This window comes from Geospiza fortis, unplaced genomic scaffold (assembly GCF_000277835.1).
Source record: "Geospiza fortis unplaced genomic scaffold, GeoFor_1.0 scaffold147, whole genome shotgun sequence".
NCBI lineage: Eukaryota > Metazoa > Chordata > Aves > Passeriformes > Thraupidae > Geospiza > Geospiza fortis.
Window position 1 is genome coordinate 2,724,131 of NW_005054372.1, and position 20,443 is coordinate 2,744,573.

The 20,443-nt window shown below is 38.7% G+C and overlaps 1 protein-coding gene across 1 annotated transcript in view; it reads left to right on the plus strand.

Annotated features, from left to right (window-relative positions):
• ABLIM2 (actin binding LIM protein family member 2) overlaps positions 1–19,125 on the plus strand; it is a 106,719-nt gene extending 87,594 nt beyond the window's left edge. The window contains exons 17-21 of the mRNA XM_031060072.1: positions 1,723–1,781; positions 3,720–3,774; positions 5,099–5,106; positions 5,335–5,415; positions 17,359–19,125. Of these exons, the coding sequence (XP_030915932.1) occupies positions 1,723–1,781; positions 3,720–3,774; positions 5,099–5,106; positions 5,335–5,415; positions 17,359–17,472 (317 nt within the window). The 3' untranslated portion in view covers positions 17,473–19,125. The remainder of the gene's footprint in view (positions 1–1,722; positions 1,782–3,719; positions 3,775–5,098; positions 5,107–5,334; positions 5,416–17,358) is intronic.
• Positions 19,126–20,443: the final 1,318 nt, after the last annotated feature.

Here is a 20,443-nt window from a genome sequence, read left to right on the forward strand (position 1 = left end):
GCAGCTCCGGGCCAGCTCCGGCTTAGCCCGCCAGCTCCGGGCCAGCTCCGGGCCAGCTCCGCGCCCTCCTGGCTCTGCTGCCAACCCCTCTTTAACCTGGGGCAGTGTTCCTCGGTGACCGAGGGTTATTTAGCGACAGAGCAAACCTCACTCGCCCATCTTCTCTGTAGCCAAAAGATTGATCTGCACGTTGATGTCCAACATAGCAGCTTCTTCCAGGCAGGAGCAGAGATGGGAGTTTTGTTGCAGATACAGGCATTCTGTTGCACAGGTATTATTTCACTCTTTGCTCTCTGCTGGCACTACCATTCACGTAATGATTTGTTATTTTTCCTCTCTTAAATATAAAAGCTGTAGTTGCCCTTCTCTAATGGTAGGAGGTATTTGGTTTGCAATTCAATGTGAGCCTTGTTGCTCCTTGTTTAAGTACATTCAGTGCTTTGAATTTTTTTTCCCACAATGACAGTCATTCGCTGGCCTACCCTCAATCCTTGCTCAGTACTGCACTTTGTGTTCCCTGGAGGAAATACTCCTTCAGTGCTCAAGCCCTACCTGAGTTGTCTTTCACCTTTGCTGAGTGCTAAATACTGACACAGTGCAACCCCCAGTGATCCCATTTCTTCTTTCCTTGTTCTCTTTTTATTTGGATAGCTGGAGAAACTTTTGCTATTTGTTTTAATATCATTTTCAGTGTTTAACTCAGCTTGACTTCTGGCTGTTTTCAGTCTATCTCAGCACATTTTGAGCCCTCTGCTGATCCATCTTTTGCTTTTTCTTTCTGCATGCTTATTCCTAATAATCTCCTTAGGATATTTATTAATCCAGTGGGGTCTGGATTCTCTTCCTGCATTCCTCTTTGGACAGAGACTGCTAACAATTTTGACAGAAAGAAGTATTGTACATTCAGTTCTTTGAGCCATCTGACTTCTGTAACTCTTTGCACCAGTTTTACATAATGTCCTGTACTGGAGTCAGGAATGTTTATTACACACATGTTTGTTCTTCTATTGTTTAACTTTTAAACTTTCTTATTAAAGTCTTAATACTAAAATTAAGGCATTTCAGTTGTCTCATAATGACCACACTCAGTTTCATCACTGTATTACATAATTTATTCAACACTTTGAAAAGACTGAAAACGGAAAACTTTTTCCGTTTTCTCCATCTTAAAACTTTCTTTCACTTGGGTGTATATACTCTGGGTGATTTACTTTATCCACTGCTGTATCTGCATTTTTGCATTTTTCCATGTGATGTTTTACAGGAAAAAAAAAAAGTTGTTTTATTTTTTTTAAGTGGTAGGATATCGACCCATCTTTTTTTAAGGAACAAAACCATAACCCAGAACTCATATAGCACATTCAGAAGTGATGATCTAAGTCCCTTTAATCCCAAATTCAAGTTATGATTTAACACCAATCTGGAAGGCAGAGATTTCACGATCTCTCAAGTCACAAACATCATGTGGGTGCATGAGGCTTCCATAATGTGAGCCCCACAACTTCCTCCACATTGTGCCTCTGGCATGCTGCTTTTTCTAGATATTGCTACACATGTTCATGTGCATGAAATATGGAGAAAAGGTGAGCATAGGTCAGTTATATCTCATCTCATTGATAGAATATTTGCATTGATCTTGTAATTGCTGTTTCTGGGTATTTTCTTGGATTCCCTGTTTTAGTAGGCTGTGAAAGATTTAGCTGTATATTATGTCTTTTACAGGATTTCCATATTCTAAGTCTGCTTCTCTACCTGGCTATGGAAAGAATGGCTTACATCAGGTAGGTACACATTTAAATGCATTCTTCAGGGAATAAGGTCTCATAAACAGACAACTCAGTAACTAGTTGAAAATCTACACAGTAATAACACTTCAAAGGTGTTTTGGCTGCTGGCCCTGTCTGACAGATCATTCCCTAAGTGGGTTACAGTTTGTCTCTCTGAAAGAGTGAGACTGACTGAGGCGTCTCTCCTTCTAATTGTGTGCACTGTGAGCATTGGGAATCTTGATTCTCCTCCCAAAACAAACAAAGATGTAAAATGTACAGAATGCACATATTAGTCATAGGATAGCTTGAATTAATGATAGAGACAGGCCTATAATTAGGCAAGTAATGATCTTAGAGCAAAGGTGGAACAGCCCACATCCATTGCATTCCTTGAACCATCTGTTCTGTTTTTTCTAGTATAAATGTGTGTCTATATGGGGTGTGTGTATTCACACACAGCCATTGTACTTTCAAGGCAGGGAGGGATCCATAAAGATTGAATGACAAGCAGCAAACTAGAAAGAAAATTGTCTAACAAAATTATAATCAGAACAGATGAGGAATGCTTTTTTAATCCTTTTTTGCAACTTTTATTAGCCTTTAATTAAAAGGAAGCTTTGACAATGTGGCCTCTCTGGCATCTAGCATTACGGATTCTCAGTTCATAGCTTATACTATTAGGTGAAAAACCACTGTGGTTTATAGTAACGAGCAAAACATAGATGCATGTTCCCCTGCCTTTTGAAGAATTGACTTGTGTCCAAATTGCACGGAGAGGACCTCATTCAAATTCCCTTCTTTCTCCAAAGGAAGATGTGAAACCTGCAAAGGCATATGAGGAGGATTAAACTTCCCCAGTGACAAGAGTCAAACTGAGAGTCATTTAGAAGGAGCTACAAGAAAGACATTATCAAGGATAATGGATTATCCTTGGATTTTTCAGTAGCTGCTGAAATGTCCATCCCTTTGAGTTAATATTACAGGACTAATTATGTCTGTGTTGCTTCAATACCTGGTTTCTTGAATTCTTCTCTGAAGAAAGGAATGACACTGAAATTTTGTCAATTAATATTTAGAAATTTAAAAGGCTCCATATAAAACTAATCCCACCTGTGAGTCAAGAAGTTTTCCTGACTGTTCAGAATAAGTGTTGCCAGTAACCTGAAGTGAGCAAGACACTGACTTGTGCCCAGCTACTGCACTGGTGAGGCACCAAAGCCATCCCAAGGCTTCCTGAGGCCAAAGCTCTCCGGATGCCTTGCAGTGTGACGGGAAAGCAGCAGATGGCAGCATCTGTCCCTTAGAAAGAATCCCAAGCCTGCATGAGAGTTGAAAAGGTTGCTCATGGTCAAGTCCTTGAGGCCAGAATTCCTCTCAGAATGGACGTCCTCTGTTTGGATTGTAGGTTCATTCATACCAGCTTTTGTGTTTTGTTATTTTTAATCAGCCATTCTTGTGCTGCATAAATAACACCCCAAAAGCAAACAAGGAGCTTTGCAGGTTATTGTGGGCATAGCTGTGCGCACCATTGATACCCTAGCAGGCAAAAATGAGACTTGGGAAAAAAAATCATATAATAGTGCTTTTCTGATCTCCTGTACTGTTTTTCATCATAGCATTTGTCAGCAAAGGAAGAAGACAGTGGTTCAAACAAAGCACATATATGGTACATGTAGAGTTCTCCCTGGTCAGTGGCATCAGCAGTGTGAAGAAGAAGGAGAAAAGTGATTTGTGATGATGGCAGTAACACATGACATGTCAGCATGTGACAGTTTCAGTGTTACCTTGCTTACTTGAGCAATTAGGTCAAATTTGAATGAGACTTATTTCTCTTTCTCTCACACAAGGATCTGTATTTGGGTTCTGTGTGTTTCTTTTTTCTCTCAACAATGCTCAGAGTGGGGTTTTTATGTATTTTGCTGTTACATTGCTTCTTTCTTTCTCTGTCAGCCTGAAACTATGGGTCAATATGAAACGGACCAGGATGCAAGCTGGGGGATGAAAGGTACATTTTTTTTGCAGTATCATTTCCCCTTGTGTTTTCACCCTTTGAGGATTTTAATTAACATATTGCCATAAAGGTTACTATTCTGAGCTCTTCCTGTAGTTCACATAATAATGACTAGCCAGAGGCACAGCTCAGTGTCATGTTTATCACAGAGAATATTATTTTTTACTTACCCCAACTTAAAGGCTTGACAGAAGTCTTGCATCATAGGGTGGTGCAACCAGGCTGAGTCAACAGGAGGATCCCTCATATGTGGCAACAGCCTTGTGGTGTTAGTCTCATATCAAAGACAAGAGGAAATTTAAGATAATCTTTCCTTCAAGTCTAGTTGGAAAAAGTCCATTGTGCTTCTTGGTTGTACTACAGTGTGGTTAAAAAGTGCAGAGTTCAAAATGCAGAATTTATTTGCAGTATTTTCTTTTTTTACAGTTTTAAATGGACTATGCGCTTAATATGGAACTTGGGTTGGAATTTTCAAAGGAGCTGAAAAATTTTATTTCCAAGACACTTTAACTCATTATAAAAATCTTATTCTAATGCTTCATTTCATGACTCTGTGTTGATAAAAATCTTTGTCGCTATGTTTGAATAGGTTAAAGTACAGGTTTGGAAAAGTAGACTCAATCTCTGATTTTATTTCAGACCATAAAGAGGTCTGTGAAAACCTTTTGGCTCTCCTGGTTGCATTTAATCACCATTGTGAATAGATAACATTGTGTAGTTATATCATATATAGTCATACACTGACCTAACTAGAATTCCCTTGTGCTAGTGTAGATCCAGGAGTCAATGTTACCACATCCCCAAATCATCTTTTCTTCTCTATTGTTATTCTCACTGCAGTCAGCCCAAATGCAGGGTGTCAGAATCTTGTAATGTCATATTATATCAGTGGTTTTCATCTATGTTTCCAAACTGACATGCCTTTAATAATCCATATATTTTAACTATTTTCAGTAAAGAACAATAAGGGCAGGAGTTTTGGATGACAGACTGACTTAACTCTGCACATAAGCCTCCTGTAAAAAGAGATCCCCAATTTTGCCAGACATACTCACCGTGTAACCCAATGGCATCGGGAGATGGATTTTCTGTAATAAGCCTTTGATTTCCAGGACAATTGCTTTGGTAATAGACAGTGTTATAGGCATTCAGGGCATGGGGGTCAAATTCTTACTGTGCATGCAGTTATCCAACAGCAACTGAGAAGGGAGAAATGTATTAGCATAGCACATTTGTGATGTACCGAAATGTTCATTGTGGTGACACCAAAAAATGGCTATAAATTCTAAACTGTGAACCTGTTCTCATTCTTTTGCAGAATACAAGGTAAGAAGGGCTTTTCCAGCACTGGAAGAACAATCAGATTCAGCACTTCCTAGCAAGGTTACATGGGTTCCTTTCTTTTGTTTCATTTTGTTAATTTTTGTCCCAGTGAAATATTTGTCAAATCAGGATGCAAGTATGTACCATTTTTTAGTAAGTTCCTCATACCACCATTTCCATGCCTCAGAATTGGATTCAGCTGGAGTTCATATGCTCTTGTCTTTTTAACAGATTTATCCCTATGAAACACTTATTGTAACAAACCGAGTCCGTGTGAAATTGCCCAAGGATGTGGACAGGACCAGGCTGGAGGTAGGAATGTTTGCTCAACAGTTTTGCAAGCACCTCTCCTGTTTGATTACTAGCCTGCATACCCCTGTGCCTCAGTAATAGCAACAAAGAAGAAAGAAGAATAAGAGAGAAGAATGACATTATGTATTGTATTTTGTTATTTCTCAAAAAAGGCAGTATGTAGGCAGTATAACTAAAAAATTGCCTAAAACCTGGCAAATGTCTGACCAAATGGTGTTTTACAAAGATACTGATAAAACCTATCAGTTTTGGATGATTTTACACGGTATTGGAAGTTCAGGTGGGGAGTGGGAAAACATGGAGTTTGTTTGGTTTGAATTCATATAAGAAACATCCTCATAGAATAACCTAAATATTACAAAAAGGCTCAGTTCATCCTGAAAATACATGGACTTCTGTTTGGCCTGTTGTCTTATTCAGCCTCTCCTTTGGCTGTGTGATCTGTGGTCACTCTACTACAGCTTTGCTCTACCATCCACATCTCGCTTAAGATAAAGAAATGCAGATATAATTTATCATAACAGAAAGCTGAGTATCCAAAGATCAAATCCTGAAACTGGTGTTCAAGCAAAATTCCCAAAGTTGATTTTTTTTGACTTATCAATGACATGACTGAGTAAAGACTCACCTTAACTAACCTATCTGTCTGTGAACTACTATTAAGAAGAAGAGATAGCTCAATAAAAAAATATGTGATAACAATATTAGACTTTTAGGGATATTTATATTTTAATAAATTTACTGTATTTTGAACTTGATAATATGACAAGAAAAGAAGAAAAAAAAATTACTTTTAAAACAAGAAAAGAAGAAAAACTTGGAAGGAGCAGAAAGTTCCTCTGATTGAAATCAGTTTTTAAAAACAATAAATTTACCAAATTTGAATACATGTACTATGTTTTGAAATTGGTGTTATGCTCTTGAATACTTGAATGTGCTTGTCACTTGATTTCCTTGCATCAATCAGTGTTGGTTTGATTGTAAGGAAAAGAGAGCCTCAGTTAAGTGCTGTTTTAAGTCTGGTTCATAGCAAGGCATGATAGCAATACTAAAAAGCATGATGAGTCTGGAAAAAGGAGCAGGGAGTTGGAGGGATGCTCCTCTGGATACATCCTGTAAAGGATTGTTTCATGTGTGTATATTTACACACACGCGTGTATGTGTGTGTGTGTTAAAGAATAGAGTCTCTGTTTAAACACAGGAGAGTGTCTGAATAGCAAATGCAGCTCTAAATTGCTTTGTTAAGACAACACAGAGTTTGCTTTGGATGGATCATGCCTGCCCTGGCTGCCATTATCTGTAACTCATCCACCATCCTCAGCTGGGATTGCTGTTTATTTAACTTTGGAGCTGTTCAGTCTGCCTCACACCAGGTGCAGCACAGGGCCTGTTGGCTCAAGGAGCCCAACCACTTCAAAGATCTCACAGAGGTTTGCAAAAAAGAACAATAAACAAGATCTGCTTCAAACCTGCACCAGAAAAGCAGTGAGGGGACCAGGCCAATCCTGCTGATTGCTGCACTATGCTAAACACATGTGTCCGCAGGAAGGACTCCTTTGTAGACTGTCTTACATTTAATAGGGATTGGTAGTTTTTAAACAATTAAATTAGCAGAGTTTGAATGGCACTGTAACTACTGTAAGAGCAGAGGCAGTTGCTCATCTACACATTCAAACCATATGCAGAGTTGAGTGACAGGCACAAACCATTGCCTTCCCTGTCAGCTTCTTTCCCTCTTTCCTGAACCTTTCTTTTGTATTAGAATTGTATTAGAATTCCTGGAAATGAGTAGATTTGCATAGAAAAATGATTATTTCCCTTTTGTGGCAGAAGTAGAAGATAGTAACTTAATTATTGACTTGTGCGCTCAGCAGATTTCAGGCTTGGGCAGGATCCAGGACTCAGGGAGCCCAGGTCTGTGTGGGTTTTTAGGTTTGCACAGAAGCAGACCAGGCTCAGAAATGTAGCTACAGACTACTGTCTGTTAGTAGAGGGCTCACTTCACATACCTTGGTATCTCCAAGTTTTTGAGGACAGTACTGGGAATACTGAAAGCATGTACTAAGGTTGTATTTCATCCTTTCTTGAGGTCCATTTCATAATTCCTAGATGGTATGATTCAATGCTTGGGGTCTCTAAGAGGCAAGTGCTGTTTCCAATCTGAATTGGTTTCCAGCTGATATTCTGTTTTCATCCTGCACATCCAATGTCACTTGTGAAAGGGCTGTATTTCACCTACAGAAATGGTAGCAGTGCTAAGTCCATGTATTATCCAAGCTGTAGAGTGATATATCTAGGAAAATCTCCTAAGAAAAAAATCCATGTTCTAATACACCAGTTTTATTCTGATTATTTGTGTGGGCTGAAGCCTCACCTTGCTGTTGCTGCTGCAAAGCAGAGCAAGTTCCTGGGTGTGATGGCTGTGGCCAAGGGTACAGGTGGTGTCTGTGAAAGGAGACCTGGAGCTTCTGTGCTTCATGCCAGCTGTCAGGCCTGAAAGCAATCTTAATGTGTCTGGTATCAACAGAATATCTCTCTCACTCGTGATGTTTCTGGTTTCTTGGTCCACTTTGGAGCAATGAGGTTGACTAAGTTTGCATGAGGTAGATTTATTTAAGAGCTGTCTCACAACTTGACTTGAAGCAGCCTCCTCTTTGTGGAACAGTTTGTTGTGAACTTTGAATGATCCATCATAGATGTCATGGAAGGGGCATTATTGTTTGTCTATGGGTCATTCTTCCAAGCAAAGTCTCCTACACTGAGTGTTCCTATCAGGAGAACTGAACTCAAGTCAATTATATTATCTCCTGGGGTCAAATTAAGGGAGGCTACAATGAAACCTTGGCTAATGTTCAAGGACCACAGGAGGGTGGGGGTTTAATGGGTGGGAGTGTTTTCCTAACTTCACTCCCGTTGTGAGTATTTTTTTAGATTACACTGTTGTGCAAGAAATTTATTTTAAGGATTATAAAAAATATTTTCCTGTAAAAATGCGTATTTTTCTAAGCCCAAGAGGTATCTAGAGATTAGGATGGCTCAACTGGTAATAAATGCATTCAAGTAGTCATTCTTTCCTCAAAAGTATGTGTAACTAAGCATAGAAGCACACAGCATGTTTTTGTTTGCTTGTCTTAGCTCAGCAGTGAGACAGAAGTACCCAGTTCCTTGTGCTCTTCCAAGGAGATGTTTATGCCAACAGTGAGCTAATACATGCAGCACCAAGAACTGGTTATAATGAGCAGCCTGCTGATTTTTAAATACCTTACTGACACTCTGGTTTTTGAATAAATAGTCTGGATCTCACTTTTGTATAAGCTGATTAGAAATGCAAGGAATTTACAGTAGATAAGGATTTGGCCAAGGAATTTTTTTTAGGAGTTTCTCTCTACCACAGTGCTGTTTATTGTAATGTTAGATGAAACGGATGAACAGAGCAGCATTCCCATGAGCTATTCTAAAAGGAAATGGTGAAGAACAAGTTCATTCACATAACATTGCAAGTTATGTGAATAACCAAGCAGTAACACGGGTGGATTATCCATCCTGGGTGGAGAAGAGGAATTGCACCCTCCCGTGTCTACAGATGGCATGAACTTGAGGGACTGCAGCTGATGCTTAGGTGAGCAGAGCCTCTGTTCAGTGGGACCTGCAGGAGTGATTGACAGACACTTCATGGAATTCAGTGAAGATAAATCCACATTCTTGCACTTGTGACCAAGTAATGCTATTCATCTGGACAAGATGGGGGAGCAGCTCTGAGGAAAAGTACCTGATGATGCTGATGGAGAACAAGCTGAAGATGAGCCAGCAGCTCACCTCTGTAGTGAAGGGGTTATAGGGCAGATCATACGTTTCCCAGAGGGTGACACTGGAAAGCCAAAAGGCAACAGTTACAATCTGCAGGAAATTAAATTACAATTGGATATAAGGGGAACGTTCCTCACTGGAAGAGCAGTGCAGTGAACAGGTTGCCCAGGAGGCTGTGGAATCTTTACCCCTGAAGGCATGCAGAACACAGCTGGAAAAGGCCTTGAGGAACATGGTCTGTTTTGTATTTATAGTCTTCATGGTCTTTAAAGTTGGCCGTGCTTTGAAGACCTCTCTAAGTCTCTAATTTACCTAGATTGGTGTATTCTGTGAAGATACAGTATAATTACAAAACTGGATTATTTGGTGAGTTTGCTGCAATAGCATTTGAAAAAATATAGCTGAAGGTCTATCTCTGAACTTTTTATCCCTTTTTTTTTTTAATGCAGCAGTTAAAATATAAGTGTTCTGAACCAGACTTCCCCATTTTGGACAACTTAAGTCCTGAGTTTTCAGGACTAAGACATCACCTTCGATGGTACACATTGGCACACTCCTTACCTGATGCTTCTCAAAGGAAGTTGGGCTTACACTTTCAAATATTTTGCAACCTTTTTTAAGTATTTGAATACCTTTATCATTTGAGCCTTGTGCTCCTAAAAGCATGCATTTGATACATTTATCTTAGCTTGGATATTGTTTGCCTGTTCTTCAGTCACCCAGTGTGGTTCAGTGCACACACTGCACACTTATACTGGTAGTTTATGCCCAACTACGTGGATTTATATTTTTTTTCCTTCTGCAGTAGCTTTTATCACAGAGTATAAGATTTCTTTTGTGGTCACAGGCTGGTAGGTTTGAAAGCCAATATAGTTAGGGTCTTCCATTTGGAAACCATGTTTTAGTGTTTTCATTTGATTTCCTTATCTTAATGTATCTTAGGGTTTTTTTAGCTGTTTCTTTTGAATGTCAAGGCTTAAAAGCATTATCCATTCATGCCTATCAAATGAGCAGAAAGTAAATTATTATACTTTTTGTTTGAGCCTGTTCCTTCTTTGTTTAACTGAGACAATTGCTAAGGAAAAAGTACTCTGGAATGTCAAGTAGCAAACTTTCGTTTGCCACCTTGTTCTCCTGTAAACAGAAATGAGAGATTTAAACATGGGTGTGGTCTTATTTGAACAGAGCACTCGATTTAAATCAAACATGCTTTTCCTCCTGGAACTGCTTGTCTGGATTTGCTTTAGGGATAACATTTTTTCCACTAGTTTTCATTCAACAATAACCCTGGGTTCCAGCCATTTGGGCTTCAACCATTTTAGGACTTGTTTCCAGTAACTGAGGCTGAATTTTTAAGAGCCCAAGCTCCTGGATGTCATTCATACAAGTAGCATTGTGTGTCCCACCTCCTCTGGAGCTCAGATGGGGAAAATGAGAGCAAGACTGGAATGCTGTGTGTTTTACAGTTTGCAGTTCGGGGCTGAGTTTGAGGTTACAGGCTGACTTCACAATAAAGCTCATAACCTGGGGTGAAAAAGTGTGGGTCACTGACTTCAGCAGAACTGTTTCACACTGTTTAACTTGAAAAGTACATGGGTGGTGTTTCTCATTCTAGGCATGTGCTTGTGTTGTGATCAGTGATGCATGTTTATATCAGATTTCAAAGCTTTTACAAAAGGAGCCATTATAAAATGAAAATACGCATTAGAATTGATGGGATATGATGTGAAAAGTAATTTCTGTGTGAGTGGAAACACTGTAGGAGTGAATAGAGATTAGATGTGGAACACTCATATTACAGGTGCACTAAAGTCCAAACTAAGGGAAGCTGGAAAATCTGCTTTAAGAATAACGTATTTTATGCCTAAAACAAATGAATTTTTTGAAATTCATCTTCTTTATATTTTCATAATTTATTATAGATGCCAAGGTGGTTTTTTTATTTATGAATTATTTTCTTAATTATACAGAATTTTTTAGCAGCCGTCAGCTGGAAGCAATGACTTATGTCAATGACAGTAATGAAAAAGCTCATTTGAATGACAAGATGGTGGCATAGATTATCATCAGAGATATTCTGTGTGTATGCTATTTAGATAATATGTTCATATACCTGAGAGAAATACATTGTCCCAGCTTTCTCTACCTTTATGGATGACTCAGCTGGGCAATCCTGGCTGTGCATTGCTCCTACAGAAGATTTTCTGTGTGCCTTGTGATGTTTCCCAGCAGTTAGATTGGCAGCACCCTGCAGTGGTAGTGCTGAGTGCAATGCAGCTTCTCTGGGAGACTTCATGGTACCCTGAAATACTGCATGAGATAAAGCCCCAGATCCAGGAGCCTTGTAGAGGTGCTTGGGGTGATAGGGGCATGGGGAAGGGTCTCAGACTCCTTTCCTCACTGCTCCTATTACACTGCTTTCCCTGGGAACCCCTCTGGGCACCCACACTGCTGTGTGGAGGGGATCTGCAGCTCCTGCAAGGCTTGGCTGCACAAGGGCTCTGTTTGTGTTGCCAGTAATTGCCCTTATCTGGGGTAACTGCAGGTGCCTGCTGCCTTATCCTCTGATCAGCAGAGCTGCCCTAGTGATCCTTTGATACCTTTTAAAGTTCATTAGGTGCAATTCATGCCATTTCTTAACTTTCCCTCCCCAATCACATAATTACTTAATAGTTTCAAATATTTATTGAGCATGAAGCTTAATTAGGCTGTAGATGAGCATAACATTCAATACTCCCTTGGGAATGTGGCACATGGCTAATTACAGCTTTGTAATTAGCCATGCAGCAGGCTTAGAAGAAACCTCTGAAAAGCCTGCTGAGCTCCAGCAGTGAAACAGAAAGAGGGGTGAAGAGTGCAAACCTTATGAAAGCAAAATGAGGATTCAAAAGTCAATAGGAAAAAAATTCCAGCAAATTTTGATTGGCCATCTGAGAGTTTTATTTGGGCTAACCTTGAGAGGCATGAGAGAAGGGAGTGGAAGGGCAATGAAGAAGAGAAAAACTGGAAAGGGGAAGAAGCTATTATCTTCTAAGTGTTGAAATACTTCTACAGTCCTGCGTCTTACTATAGAAAAAGATTGTATCTCAGCAGAAAAGCTTGTGCACCAACTTGAAGAGCTGAGGCTTGGTTATTTACATGAATGCTCACTTACCTGTGAATAAACCTTTCTCAATAAATCCCTGTTTATTTTGAGTACTTCTCATACTGAAATCTCTGGAGAAGATCCTGTAGCTTTTATTTCTGGATTATGTGAATCAGAAGTTGGAAGTGTTGCAAGGATTTTGAATAAAAACGAATTGAAGGAGACAGCTACTTAAAATTTCACTCTATAAAACAGAGTGCACAGTAGTGCCTCAGAGAGACTGACTGAAAGAGTCACCACAGATTGAAGCAAAGATTCAGTGTGGTACTCAGCTGTCATTTCCCATGAATTCAGCAAAACAAAGAGCAAAAGAGAAACAAACTTGAGGTTTTGAATTCCTGTAGGAATTGAGACCGTGATTTTTCTGGACTTCAACTCATCACCTGCTGCCATCCACCGAGTTCTTTCATTGGCTCAATTTTTTTTTTACTTCATGAGGAAGTAGGGTATCCTCTGAGCTTCCTACATCAGCAGGTTTGCACATGAGGACTCCCATCCAATTACTGACACAGAGCAGGGGTGCTTGTGAAGCACCCCCTGGTCACCAGGTACTGCAGGATGGCTGCAGGTGAACTGCAATTTTATCTTCCTGTGACTTATTCATACTAATGCCACATTCCTAAGTGTTGGTTTTGGCTGGGGTCATTTTCTTCACAGTGGCAGGTGTGGGGCTGTGTTGTGGATTTGTGCTGAATACAGGGCTGATAATATAGAGATGTTTTTGTTATTGCAGAGCAGAGCCAAGGTTTACTCTGCTTTTTCACCCTCCACTCTGGCAGGGAATTTGGAGGTGAATGTGAGGTTGGGAGGAGACCCAGCCAGGACAGGTGACCCAAAGTGACAAATGGGATAATGCAGACCATGTGACATCATGCTCAGTATATAAGTAGGGGTGGAAGGAAGGGGGAGCATTTGGAGTTTCTGTCTTCCTAAGTAACTGCTATGCATGATGGGCCCTGCTCTCTTGGAGATGGCTGAGCACCTGCCTGCCCATGGGAAGCAGTGAATTAATTCCTTGTTTTGCTTTGCTTGTGTGTGTGGCTTTTTCTTTTCTTATTAAACTGTCTTTATCTCAACACATGAGTTTTCCAGCTTTCACCCTTCCAATTCTTTCCTTGATCCCACTAGTGGGAGAGTGAGTGAATGGCTGTGTGGGTTGCCAGCTGCAGTGAAACCATGTCACTATGTATTGGTTTTGAGCATCTCTGAATTTCATTGAGAGCTAAATTATTTTTGGGGAAAAGAAATCTCATTGAATTAAATAAAAATTATAACTCTATTCAGAATTATTACTGGCTTTTTAGCAGACCACAGAAATAGAGACAGGCCTCATTAATTTATAGTGAAAAGCACCACTTCTTTCTGAGATAACACTGTGGAGCAAGCATTTGAATGTGCAATTAATTACTTTTGTTCTGAGAGAGTAAAAAATGAGGTCATGTCTGTACTGCTCGTTTTCATGTTTGTGTTTCATAGAGGATGAGGATTTTCTGTTCTAGTGGTTGCAGTGTAGTGCAGAGGTTTAGCTCAGCCCTTGCTTAGATCTGTGTATTTTAATAAAAGCCTCAGATTAATACAATGTTATCAAAACAACATGATGCCATAGTCCTTTCTTATTGTAGCAATATCACACTTAACTATATCACAAATGCTGATATTCTGATGCTGTAAGGTCCAGTATAGCAGTCATCACAGTGAAGAATCATCTTTAAATTGCTTACCTTATCTTTCAGCAAGGTTTTTAGGTAGCATAATGTTAACATCGTTTTGTAGCTTTCAAAATGACCTCACTTACATCCAGTGAATTCACAGTGTGGGCAGAACAGGACCTTCTCTTCCCTCCTCAGTGTCTGCAACATGCCCAGCCTTGCTGTTGATGCAGAGTAGAGAAGGAGATTGAGTTAAGCTGCCTGAATATGGCCAAACTGTCACAAAGGGAATTAGGAATCACTTACTAGCACACTGTAAAACACCCAGACTTCCTATGTAAACAAGGCCAACTCTAGTAAAACAAAAAAAAGGAATGAGTGTTGCTTTTACTAGTAAGTTTGGCCATTCCTTCCTTTAATAGCCCAGTGATGCATTATTAACATAGCTGGATATTTTAAGCTGATCCATTACTGAAAAAAGGAAAAGGAAATTATGTTCTTGGCCTTGTAAAGCACAGCTTCACCCATATTCTCTCATACCTCAAGATGAATATCTTTCATTTTCCCTACTCATAGTTTTCAATTTCCCTTCTTTTGTTTCACTAATCAGAGAAGGTAACGCTTCAGTTAAGGCAAATTAATATTCCAGTAGCTGAGAAGAAAGATTAATCAGCACAGGATTTCTTACTGGTTCATTTTTTCTGCCATTAGGTTTGGGAAGAGCTCTAGGTTTTAAAGCTTTGAGGAAAGCTGTTAGCAAAGTCCCAACAATAGTGCAGGCAAAATGTAGCATCACATCTACATAGTAAAGTGTGACCATAAACTTCTGACACTGGTGTATTCCCCTGGTGTTTAGACCCTTCAAATACTTGTAGATATTACCATATTTTACCTTAGTCATCATTTGGCTGAGCTTAGATATACTTAGGCCTTTTAGTGTTTCCTCATAAATCAAACTGCAACCCATGATTACTTTCGTTGCTTTTATCTGAAGCTTTGCCAGTTTGATGACTGGGACCAAGGTTTTATTCCAAATTTGAGGACAGAACTTAAGTCATTGCTGCTTCTAGGGTCAGTCCCAAATCTAGAGCCTGTGGTGCTTAAGAAGGGTATGGTGAAAGCTTCTAAGATGCAGGGGTAGCAGCAGGAAATAGGTTACACTGGGGACAGACTGCCATTCTCAGAGAGAGTTCAGACCAAAGGGAAAATGTTCCCTTCTACCAGAATTATTTTTGCATGTACATAAAGCATTGATGGAGTAAGAAACTGCTAATGTGGAAATCAGTTTGTTAGTCCTTGAGATGAGGCATATGTGGAAGAAAATTAAAAGCAGAGAAGTTCTCTAATTGAATGGATGTGGAAATAAATGAGCTTATGCTTTCCCCATCTCAGTCACTTTGTCCCTGGGCTGGAAGCTCTCATCTGCTTTTGGACCAGGCAGCACCAAATGAGACCTTCTGTGAGGAGGAAAAAATGGTGGTGTTATAAAACAAAACAGAGGTATAAGAGAGAGAAAATGAGTGTATGCAAAGAATGAAGGTGGTGTCATCTGGGCACAGGCAGAGGAGCACAGTGCACAGCTAATTAATTCTGGCTTGGATAGCTGCATGTGAATGGGAAGCTCACTAAGCCTGAGGGCAAAGCAAAAGGATAAATGGCAAAGTACAGCATTGGAGAGGGAAGGGGGAATTGCACAGCTTATGCTGAGATGGGTGGCAGCTTCATTAGGAGGGGAAGATGTAGGAAATGTTTGGCACTCTGGAGGAAGGGGGTCGTTTAGGGCTTCCTGAGTTTTCCTACACTGACCTTCAGTACTGGAACAGATCTAATGAGACCACAGCAGTTTCTCATAATACATGGTGTAAATTACCTCAGGAAAAGAAAAATGGTGAAAACATAATCCTTTTAAAGTTTTATGTAATTTTCAATGGTTTTGGAAAATTTGCAAGGTAGCTTTACCTGCAAGGGAATATAGGCTTTCTCATTTTCTGAGTAAGAACTACAGTTTGCCACTGCTTTCTCCTGAGTGAGGAGATGTCTTAAGTCTTACCCACAACGTAGAAAGTAAAATAAAATAAAATATTTCACATCCAGACTTCTTTTTCAGCCTACAGACATGTTCCTTGCTGTGGGAAGTTGCTAAAGTTAAACTTACTTGCACTTGTCCACTGGATTAGCAGGAAAATATTCTAAAAAAACAATGCAGAGAGAAGTTACTTTTTATTTCTGAGCCAAATACAATTAAATTCTGTCAGTGAGAGATTGTTTCTAGAATACATTGTCAGATGTTGCTCATTTTCATGTGAAAAATGATCTCCTTTGCTAAATATGCATGGTGTGTTTGTTCCATGCTATGAGCAGTGCTTATGGTGTGTTGCTGTCATTTGTCAAATGAAAAGTGAAGCCTCAGTTCCAAGATCTTAGTCACTGTTGTTCTGAATATGTGGAATCTCAAGGGAAAAAAACAAGTCCTGTTTAAAAAAACCAAGTCTGTCCTTTCTTAAGAAACAAGAACCCATGATAACCATTTAAAGTAATTATATATAATGACTTCTTACAAACAATTTCTTTAGTTTTCTTGAGTAAATTGCATTAGAAAGATGAAGTCATTGTTAATAAATGGAAAGTGAAATTTTGCTTCCAAATTCATTCACATATTTACCTATTCTGCCTTTTCAGTGTGGATGCTAATAATTGCTAGGGAATTGTTATCCTACCTCCTTCCAATTCTTTATGTTGGATTTCTTCCCTTTTTCTCAATCTCTTTAATTTTTTTTTTAATATTAAAGCATGAAAACATCAAATAGGAGCATATTTCTTGACATTTAAAAACCCCCTACTTTATCCAGCCTGAACTTCTGACTAGAGTCTGTCACATTTTGGATTTCAGAATTTAGCAGTATGCTCTCTCCTTTGTTACAAGGTTGCTATTAGTGGACCAGTGTGGTGTCCAGTGCTCTCATTAAAGATCAAGGCAAAACAAATTGCAATTACATTGTTATCAATCTCTTTAAAGTCCTGGAATAACTTGAATTTGTCTCAGTGTGCTCTGTCATCAGGCACCCTGGATAAACATACTTTCTCCCAAAAACCATACTTTCTGTTCAGTTAGAACTATATTGAAAAGACTACTTTTTTTCAAAAGTCACTACTGCCATCAATAATTTCATTTCCCAGCTACTCTGAGCTCATTTGATTTCGATGCAGTCTTTTCCAGAAACAATTTTGGAATTTAAATGCAAACCCTAATGCATCATTTTGTGGTGTGTTTTAAAACTTAGGGCAGAAATATTCCTGTGCAGAGACAAGCTTAATGATATCTTTTGTATTTTCATTTTCAAGAGGCATTTGTCCCCTGAAGAGTTCCAGGAAGTCTTCAAAATGAGTATTGAGGAATTTGATCGTCTGGCACTTTGGAAGCGGAATGACCTGAAGAAAAAGGCCCTGCTTTTCTAAACCCTCCCGGATAAAATATATGCTTAATCAAAACAAAAATAGTCTTGCCAGAACTATCACATGCACTTGCTGTTGAACCATTGTCCAGCTTCATTGTGTTAGTATGTGTCGGGGAAACAAGACAGATTAGATGGTAATGTGTTAGGATACAGAGAATTTGCTAATCTTGCATTTCCAGCTGGTTTTGTCAGTAACTCCTGGTCCTACCCAGTTTACAATGTGCAAAAAAAAAAAAATCTAGCTTTAAATTTATTGTTGCTTGCATTTGTTGCTTGATGCAAATGGAAATTCTGAAAGGAAGAGAAAAAAGTGTAGCTGTACACAGGAAATGCATCCAACATTTTATTCCATTCAGTTTTATAATGCAATTTTTACAAAACCAAGTAAGTAATTATTATAGAAATTTGCCAGCAGGGGATCAGATGCTGTTAAAAATATGGTAAAAGCCAAAGAAAAGCATATCCGCAAGCAATTACTGCAATTGTTTATCTGTGGTACTTTTTAAGAATGAAAGCAGGAATATGGAAGCACCTTAATTCTACTTCTTATATTTAAACACAGTGTACTCTTTAAAAGATCATATTTGTCTAGAAGGTAACTAGCTATCTTTAATTATAACACCAGAGATTTTATTTTATTAAGAATATATTGAGACATAAAACGGTTATAGTTACTAAAATGTATAGAGACCTACTACGATTTAGTTCCATTCATCAGGAAAACTGAAGCCTTATACAAAACTGGTTGAAGAGTGTATTGTGCCAGTTGACTGTGTTTTCCTGTTAGCCTGGGGTGTTTGAAGAATGTTTTTTTTACATTTCATGCTGATGAAATACCATGTAATCTTAATTACTATGTAGATAGATATATCTATCTATAAAAGAATTATTTTCATTAATATATGTCCTAAGTGAAGGCATTCTTACTTTCTCAACTTTCCATCTTTACACAGTAAGCCATGAGAACTGTGATGGCATTTGGTAATGGAAATGGAACAGTTCAGCATAAAATGTAACAAAAAAAAAAGCTTGGTGTGCTCTATCAGTAATACAGACAATTAGAATCAAATCCATAGAACCCTCATGCATTTCTATTTGCATGTTTCTGTACAAGTCAATTTGAAAAAAACAAAAACAAACTATGTGATACTGGTGCAGTACCTTGAAATTATCTTAAATAACAAGCAAAGCTAACAAAATCTAAGCATTTGATATAAGTGTTAGACCTTAATATCTCTTCCAGCTGAAAGACTGTATTAAATTCAATAGTTTCATTTGGTCGGAGGTATGGTTGCTGACAAAGAATGTTTTAAAGTGAGTTGCTAGTTTTTTGTGATACTAAATGAGCATTACAAAAAGTACATTTTTCAGCCATGTGTCAGTATTCTGCATTTTTACTGCCTTGGATGTTTGTACTCACCTCCTAGTTCACTATGTCTTTTCGCATTTCCTTAAGGTAACTGGTTAATATATGCACTACAACACACTATTTCAACTGACCCAGCGTTGGAAAAGTCATAGCATTGAACATGCCTTCTTCCAACTAACTTTCAGAGTCCATGCTGTTGGAAATAAATATTTTCTCATCACCTAAATGTTTTGTCTGATTATAACAATGTTTAAAAAGAATCATTAAAACAAAGACATAACTGAATGACTTTGCTAATGTGTGTAATTTTTTAGATCATATTGCTGCTCTGGATAGGGTCTTCCTGATATATTAATGTAAATAATATCTAATTTGCATTAAATTTTCTCACTGAGGAGAGCATTGAGGGTATCTCTGAATGTCAAATTACTGTAAAGTTGGTCTTGATTTGAACAATCAAGCAGCTGTCACCATCTTACTAAGCAGAAGTTGCTTCACTGGTGTTTCAGCCTGTGTAGGTAACCATTAATCATTTTCAAATTAGAGCTCCCAATCACATGTAGAGTACATCTATAATGCTCTCCAACCTCAGTGTAGCTTGTTGCATTATTTTGTGAAAACTGGCAACCCATTGAAATAGGCCAATCCAAAATGTGAGCAGCAGGGTCCATTGCAACTACCAAAAACTAAATCCAGGAGAACAACTGGTTGGAGAACTATTATGAGGAAGTTTGACGTTGGCAATGACCACTCTTCTCATCCACGCATTTTTGGGACATCATATGGATTACAGGCATCTTCTCAGTGATTAAGAAAATCTCAGGTTGATCAAAGAAATACATGTATCAGTGCAGATCAGGTTCACTATGGATTTTCATAAATAATTTGAAAATTTCTTAACCACAACAGCTTTTGTACTGCTGTAGGATTCAACCTCTGCTGTAAGGAAAAAGTGCATTACTGAGCACCATGTGCAATCAACTGCTCTACTGTTTGATGCACCAGCAGATGTGTGGCTGATGACAAGTGAGGATGGTGAGCTTATATGAGCTGTTTGACCCATTTACACTGTTTTGAGACAGTTCATCTCTTAAAATTCAAGTTAAAAGTGTCTCTTGAAGGTCCTTGTCCTACCTGAGCTAAATCACAACTCTTGCTTTACATACCCCCATCTAGAGTTTTTAGCTCATGAGCATCAGTTGTTATCATAATGCCTAACTCTACTAGGAGTTGTACCCCTTCTTCCTTCTATATTTGCAGACAAAGTCCTTTATCATTCTGTGCTTCCTTTTATGGTCAGTGAAGAGAAAAAAACTTCATTCACATCCTAATGTTCAAAATGCAAATGAATTGCCCCATCATATTCCTGTCCATTGAATATAAAGAGAGGCAATGCCTCTGCAGAAGTACACATTGCAGGGTACCTAATCTTGGATGAAATTAATTCTATTAATTAATTAATAAAATTAATTGAAGGAAATAAGGCAGTTTTTACCAATTGGTAGAGTACCAGTCTTAGAACCACTGGCAGTTCCTAGACCACATTATCAAATCATTCTCCAGCAATCAGGAAAGTACTTTGAGTTGCACAGATCTCACAAAA